The 8,149-nt window shown below is 38.4% G+C and overlaps 1 protein-coding gene across 3 annotated transcripts; it reads left to right on the top strand.

Moving 5' to 3' along the window:
• Positions 1–815: 815 nt before the first annotated feature.
• Positions 816–7,734, top strand: LOC149068457 (uncharacterized). Of its 3 annotated transcripts, XM_089251955.1 has the most exons (3): positions 816–898; positions 5,657–6,733; positions 7,251–7,734. In XM_089251955.1, exons 2-3 carry the CDS (start codon positions 5,833–5,835, stop codon positions 7,256–7,258), a joined length of 909 nt encoding a protein of 302 aa, XP_089108081.1. In that variant the 5' UTR covers positions 816–898; positions 5,657–5,832; the 3' UTR covers positions 7,259–7,734. The 3 variants fall into 3 exon arrangements, with proteins under 3 accessions (XP_089108081.1, XP_089108079.1, XP_089108080.1); XM_089251953.1 differs by lacking the exon at positions 7,251–7,734 and having other exon boundaries at positions 5,657–7,235; XM_089251954.1 differs by lacking the exon at positions 7,251–7,734 and having other exon boundaries at positions 850–1,066; positions 5,657–7,235.
• Positions 7,735–8,149: the final 415 nt, after the last annotated feature.

Genomic DNA, 8,149 nt, shown 5'->3' with positions numbered 1-8,149 from the left:
TTTAACATTGATCTCTATTTGGTAGGCTGACCATATTTCCTCGAAAGAAATACAGGACATCGCCAATTATCGCCAAAAGTAAACAAAGTTGCCAAATATTGGAGAAATTACGTAAAAATCAAAATGGTGGGGAAATAAAGCATTACTGCAAAGTGCAGTGAATTTAAATGAAATAGAACGTTCACCAAGGCAAATGTGAGAAATTAATATTCTCATTTATAACTAATTATCATAATATAATTTATGAGTGGGAGAATAATTTCATTCCTTTTTGACTTCAATAAGGAATAAAAATTCAAGTAAGCTTCGTGTAGGAAACGAGAAAAACCGAGACACTTCCGCTAAAAAAGTCGGGACGGCCAAGAAAACAGAAAAAAACCAGGACTGTCCCGGGAAATGCAGGATGTCACTGCAGAAATAGTCACCTTACTATTTGCGATCATCCAGTGTATGTTCCTCAGGAGCGATGATGATTATGACTAGGGTGACCATAAGTCCCCTATTTCCCGGGACAGTCCCGGTATTTTCTGTTTTTTTGGCCGTCCCGACTATTTGGCAAAAGTGTCCCGGTTTTTCCCGTATTTTACACGAAGCCAACTTGAATTTGCATCATTTCCCGCCATTGTGATTTTTCCGTAATTTCAACAATATTTGGCAACTTTGTTTGAATTTGGCGTTGTTTTTGGTGAAAATTGGCGATGTCCCGTATTTGGAAACGCAATGTCCCGTATTTCTCTCGAAGAAATATGGTCAGTCTAATTATGACGTCTATTCGAAAAGCCTCATATGATTCGAGTATTTGATTTGTCAAAGCCGCATAGATGGTTAAGGGCGTCCGAATACCAGATGTCAACAAAGAAGACAAACATGGCACCCAGGAGGAGGAATACATAGCCAGGTTAAATAGCTGATATTGCCTTTAATTTAAAAATTTATCACTGCAATAAATGGTTATTTATCATAAAAATTAATGAAAGGCGCATTAGTGTGACGTCACGAGCGGATACTGATTCCAAACAAACATGAACTGCCCGAGATTATAAGGGGAAAACGTCATAGGACGTAGGTGAGCCTCTGTTTAAATTATCTTTCTAAAAAATATATGATGAAATAAGACTTGCGATCTCTTGAAATGGAAAGTTCAAACTCTTGTAAACATGCAGTGTTAAAAATATATATATGAATAATTTTCTTCTAATTAGCTTTCTCGCATGCTATCTGTTTACTCGTATTTATCCCATGAATGAATGAACGCCAGGGTCTCTGCCAACGGATTTATCCCGTTGCAGAGATCTCTTCCAGCCCAGCTTCGTGGCAGAGTCTGGGACAAAGTGAGTGCACCTAACAGTCTAAGTGTGTAGCTAGTGTTGTGTATGACATTTCAGTGCTGCCATCTATACTTCAAATAGTGGGTGAAGTGTAATGATTGAATATCTGTAACGTTGTAGGCCTGTTGCTCTCTGTGGCGAGACATTTCAACGGGGAGATTGGCTCGCATTCGCGCCTTGAAGTTGGGAACCACGGAAAACCAACTTCAGCCGACCACCACTGTGGGGTTCGAACCCGGATCCTTGCATCACGAGTCCATCACTATAACCACTCGACCACCGCAGGGGCTCGTATTTATCCCAGTAGCCATGCTGTCAAAAGCACATTCTTTCATTATGAATCACTTGAATGCACCTTCAATAATTGAATCATCATTATTCAGTGATTGAATCGAACACAATTGTTTTCGAGTCATTTTTTTCCCATTTATGAAAAATGATGTGTTCTGTGCCTGATTGTAAATGCTTTCACAATGCCCGAGATATTTTCACCATCTCTATCATAGTGAATGGATCTGACTTGATCAGAATCAACTGAATGAATGAACGCCAGGTTCTCTGCCACCGGACTTATCCCGTTGCCGAGATCTCTTCCAGCCCAGCTTTGTGGCAGAGTCTGGAACAAAGTGAGTGCACCTAACAGTCTGAGTGTGTAGCTAGTGTTGTGTATGATATTTCAGTGCTGCCATCTATACTTCAATTTGTGAGTGAAGTGTAATGATTGAATATTTCTAACGTTGTAGGCCTTTTTCTCTCTGTGGCGAGACTTTTTAACGGGGAGATTGGCTCGCATTCGCGCCTTGAAGTTGGGAATCACAGAAAACCAAGTTCAGCCGACCCACAATCGGAATCAACTGCATTTTCCCCCTCTTTCTCTCAGTTTGGGTTCTTTGATGGAATCAAGTAAATCATGAAACTTTGTCACATTTTTTCCGAGCCAGGAAAAAACCTGAAAACAAAAAATATAACAGATACTAAAGTGAAAACTAAAAAATCGCAACTTCGCTTAGGCCAGGAGCCCGTAGGCTGGGATCTTTCGCTGGCTGTCTGTCACACTTTTCATAGGCCCTTCTATGGTTGATTTATAGTGTGAAAAACCAAAAAATGATGAGAAATGTCCCGGGCGCTAGGGCTGGAGCCCTATCAGCTCCACCTTTGTGGGGGGGGGGGGGCCATGGCCAGAAGGGTCTTCAACTCATGGGCCAAATGTGGCATTCTGAGCTTTTTGCAGAGGCCCGCTGACCATTTTTAAAAAATTAGCTACTTTACATAGAAAAAAGATGAAATTTTTTTTTAAAAAATCTTAAAAAAAAAAGACTCGGACCGCTGAAATCTGTACTGCTGTATGTAAAACTGCGAGATGCTTTCCAGAACCAATAGTAATGCTGTGCATTTGAAACATTAAAAGAATCATCGGGGAACCCTATAATTTTATGTAGGCTACATATTTCGAGAGGCCAAACTCGGGGCATCTAAAAAAGTATACGCAATGACAGAATTTATGAAAAACGCTTTAATGAAAGAAATAATTTTTAGAATTAATGGGAAAATAGTCACAGAATTACTGAAAGCAATAATTGCAAAACTACTGATAGAAATCAGAATTATTGAGAATCATTTTGGAATTGTCGAGAGTGATTCAGAATTGTTAAAAGTGATAAATTATGAAAAAAATGAGTTTTTACTTACTCGCCTAAAGTACCAAAGGATGTTTAAAGGTGTCGCGAGTTCGATACCCAGTTCGTCCTTTTCAGAAAACTTTCCTGACACTGGTGTACAACCGAAATGGCGACATAACCACAGAAAAAAATAGCTACAGCTGGGAGCCCCCCCATCAAGGGGTTAGCACACCAATCTCTCGATGAGTATAAAAAGCAAGCTTGCCATTCGGGATCGGCAATAAATTGTAGGTCCCGGTCTAATTAGTCCTCGTGTACAGAAAATGACCGTGATTTGACAGAAATGATCAATGAAAGGAAGTTATTTAGAAATAAATAAAAATTCAATTTTAATGAAATAAATATATTCAGAGCAATTAGGTGAAATATATATATGTACGTGAATGGATAGCGTGCAAGAAATAAAAAGATTTTGTAGCTAATTAGAAACGAACTATTAATACAAATACAATGCCACAACAGGCAAATTGCCCAACGAGGTGGCTGACTTAAGAACATCATGGATCTCCGAGCCATTTTTTGGAGGCCCTACCTACTACTGCTACACCACACATGCACCCCCCCCCCAGAACCCCCCAACGAATCGGTACATGCGAGAATGTACGGTGTAGTGAAACCTGACGTGAAGTTTTTTGTTTCTCTGTAATGCTTGTTATGTGTAGTGCTGCCATCTGCCACCAGTTTTTCTAACTATGAGTGAAGTGCTATGATTGAATGATTTATCGTTGTAGGACTTTTGCTCTCTGTGGCGAGACTTTTTAACGGGGAGATCGGCTCGCATTTGCGCCTTGAAGTTGGGAACCACAGTTATTATTATATTTTTAATATTCTCGTGAACATTCAATTTGAAGTTTCCATTTCAAGAGCTCGCAAGTCTTATTTAACCATATTTTTTTAGATAAAATAATTTTTTAAACAGGCTCATATATCTATGAGGAATATGGCGTTTTTCCTTTATAATCTCACGCAGCTCGTGTTTGTTTGGAATCACCTCTGCCAGTCGTACCGTCACCACTAATGTGCCCTATTATATGTAACAGTTCAAATTTGTTTCAGTGTGTGGCATCATCAAAAATTAATAATATTGTGAATATCATGGCTCCGTGCTTTACTAGGGTTGCCATAGCTATAATTCTTGAGGAATTATGGGTAGTATGAAACTCGCCAAGTTGGCTGGGGACCGGATTATGGAAATACTACTGTAGGATCCCTTCTTGACATATTCATTCATGGTCAGTGTTTAGTTTTTTTTAGTGGCGGGGACTGAAATTTTGTCTGTGGGTATGAATGAAAATATTTTGTAAAATTTGTGGGTGCCTTTGTATGGTTTGAAGCCTACGACCCTGTTGGCCAACTTACATGTGAAGGATCTTACCCTTTGTCTTCATGTTCATCTCAGAAAAGAAAATTCCCAAATCCATCATTGGAACAGCTGTACTATAATCCCCTTTGGCGATGATTTGGAAATTTTTTCTTTGGTGGGAAAAACGACCCAAAGCAGGAAAAAAAAAATCACGGAACAGCTTGGCAATTTCTGGTGACGGTTTTTCCGTACCAAACATGCCTGACAAAAAGTCGCCAAGGTCATCGGATGCTATGGGCACTGAAAAAAAAAAATCAGCAGTATGCAAAACATAACAATAACAGAAAACAACATGGAGTATCCAGACTCTTAAATAAACAGTCCTTCCTGTGTGTAAGCGCCCAAGTGGTGCTGTGGTAAGATGCTTGTCTTCCACTATGAAGGTTACCATCAAGGTCCAAGGGTTTGGATCTGGGCAAAGGAACAACGTTAAAAAGTTATTGATTTACTGATCCCAGAGTGACCACTGATAGATGGAGCCTTTATTTCCCACTCCACTCCATTAGGTGAAAATTGCCCTATGGTGATATATAACCGAAGTTGGCGTGCTGTGAAGTACGTACTAGTCCTTCCTGTTGTATAAATAAATATTCACAGTATAAAAAAGTAAAACCTGGACTCTATTTTAAATAATAAACCTATCGGTTGGGTATGCAATAAAGTAATGAATGTTAAAGGTACAAAGGTTTTTTAGCAGCTGGTTGATGCGAAGATATATTTTGGGAAGAGAAAATTCAACTTTCCCTGCGGGGAATCGAACCCACTTCCTTTCACTTTCTGGGTGAATGCCCTAGACTATAGAGGCAACGAATATCTCGATCTTTCCTTGGAGCTCGTGTGCACTCAACGGGACCATACATGAACAATTTAAACACAGACCAAAGCTCACAATTGCTGACAATGCTATCAGATTGCGACTTATTTGAGGATGATGTCAGTGTCCCCTATCTGTACGAAGATTTTAACAGCTGGCTGATGTGAAGGTATATTTTGGAAAGAAAGAAAAAAAAAGGGGGTGTTCACCCGGTAAGTGAAAGGGATGGGTTCGATTCCCTGCAGGGGCAGTTGAATTTTCCCTCTTTCAAAAATATATCTTTGCATCAGCCAGCTGTTAAAAACCTTTGTACGGATAGCAGAGAATGACGTCATCCTGGGATTAAAGGTACAACCTGATAGAATGATATCCAATCCATGTACTCACTGTATACTGTACACACGTAAGGGAAGTGGGAAAGGAAGAAAAAACTCATCCACGACTTTCTCATGATACCTCTATCTTTTTTCAGGTAATTGAAGATCCTCATCAAAATCTAGAAGAGACAACTCCTAATTTTGTACAAGTCTACAAGCAACGACTGTATTTGCTGCAATATTGAACCAACAGGAAACTCGATGAATTATAAAAGATCTGCTCTCATTTTAAATATCACATCATTGATGTTCTTCTGATGACTCTTTTGAAATGGATGAATCATCTTCTACAAGATCACACAATGGACATGATGTAGAAGAAGACAATTCTAGTTGTATTCCAGTCTCTGCAACATCAAATGAAAGGTATTCTGAACCCATTTCTCATGATCACTCCGGTACTAAAGATTATCCGCATAAGTGTGAGTGCTGTGGAAAAACATTTTCAACGAGTCCTGAGTTGAACGTTTACAAAATATTTTACACAGAGAAGAAGCCATATGAGTGCGATGTTTGTGGTAAAACATTTTCTAAAATGATCGCATTAAACAATCACAAAAGAATTCACACTGGAAAGAAGCCATATCAGTGCAATTATTGTGGCAAAAAGTTTTTTGATATTGGCAATTTGAACATACACAAAAGGGTTCACACTGGAGAGAAACCGTATGAGTGTGATGTTTGCGGTAAAATATTTTCTCAAACCAGCAATTTAAACATACACAAAATTATTCATACTGGAGAAAAGCCATATAAGTGTGATTTATGTGGTAAAGCGTTCCCTCGAATTGGTGATTTAAACAAACACAAAAGAGTTCACACTGGAGAGAAGCCGTACGAGTGTGATATTTGTGGCAAAAAATTTGTTGCAACTGGCAGTTTAAATGATCATAGAAGACTTCACACTGGAGAGAAGCCACACGAGTGTGAAGTTTGCGGTAAGACATTTTCTCGAGTCAGCTATTTAAACAGACACAGAAGAGTTCACACTGGAGAGAAGCCATATGAGTGTGATTTCTGTGGTAAAACGTTTGCTGCAATTGGCAGTTTATATGATCATAAAAGACGCCACACCGGAGAGAAGCCATATGAGTGTGAAGTTTGTGGTAAAACGTTTTCTCGAAATGGCATTTTAACCATACATAAAAAAATTCACACTGGAGAGAAGCCATGTGAGTGTGATTGTTGTGGTAAAACATTTTCTAAAATTAGAACTCTATCAAAACACAAAAGGATTCACACCGGGTAGAAGCCATAGATTGTTATTGATCACGGTTGGCAGGCTTTTGATGGATGGCAATTTTTGAAACTGTCACGTCAAAAATCCTCCATCAAAAGTCTGTCAAAAACCTCAAATACTGCTTTTCAGTATAAAAATTCCCATTGAAATACAGACGTTAATTGTGCATGTAATGTTTAAAGTGACTATGTGATACAAAGAATAAATACCTAACATGATTGTAAAATAATTTTCCACTCTCTACAAAATTATTTTGGACAATATATATGTATTCTTTTTCCTTATAAAATATACTATGCTTTGAATGAAGCATAGCGTAAACGCTGATGGAAAAATTTATAAGTAGTTAAATATTGAATGTTATTACATAATGATGTAATAATCGCCCTGTTAAAATACTTAAATTTTTCACTACAATCTCTCTTCACAAAAGTTTTGTTTCATTGCAGTTCTATAATTTAGCTCGCTTTGAAGGTCCTGGTAATGAATGATCCTCATCATCACTCACTATGTTCACTGTAATGGGAGTGAGCGAAGGATTGGTGGCAAGCCCCTTAATTTGTTCAAGAACATCCAGAGCCTCATCTTCATTTATGTCGCTGTCTTCCAAAATAGAAGTAGAAGCGTTTCAGCATCAGAGACATCTGAAGAGCATCATGGGGCCCCCCCGGGCCAAGTGATTTTTCTGAGGCACTACCAGGCGAATTTTCGAAAATTTCAACCAGATCTCATTTTTTGAGGCCCCCGGGCGGTGCCCGAGTTGGCCCCATGCCTTAAGACGACACTGTTCAGCGTGACTGGATCAAAATTTTGATTATAATTCAAAATAAAAAACTTTAATCTACGTAAAACTAAGTTTTGTTATTTAACATAGGCATCCAGGTTAAAATAACTATTTGACAACATTGAACACAGGTAATGAGTAGTTCAGATAAATTAACCATAAAATTGTATTTTATAATAGTTATAATACCCGGCTCTGACTGGGTTTTTTTTTTCAATTACTGAGAGGGTTGAAAAAAGTGACAAACCATTATAAAGTAAACGTTCCGAAAGTGATTGTTGAGGCTCAGGAACCATTGTTGCCCGGCAGTTTTTTGCCCATTTCGGGCATTTGCCCAGCTCTGACAAACTTTTAAAGCAGCCTATCGTTAAAGTCGGGTCCCGTTTGGTATATATGCAAAATTTGTGCCTACGATCGATCTAAAATTGTAGATTTGTATGGAGAACACACATACAGAAAATCAAATTTATATATATAGATTTGAAATTAATATCGTTTTTTTTAACAAATAGGATAGCATTCACTGTGACCAAGCATTGTTCTAACCATGCAGAAAACTTGTTT

The sequence above is a fragment of the Pholcus phalangioides genome, unplaced genomic scaffold, assembly GCF_987345545.1.
Source record: "Pholcus phalangioides strain wild (caught in Gottingen) unplaced genomic scaffold, Ppha-v1.0 ptg000027l_1, whole genome shotgun sequence".
NCBI classification, from domain to species: Eukaryota; Metazoa; Arthropoda; class Arachnida; order Araneae; family Pholcidae; genus Pholcus; species Pholcus phalangioides.
Note: the sequence above shows the minus strand (reverse complement) of the source record. Positions and strands in the feature narration are given on the sequence as shown.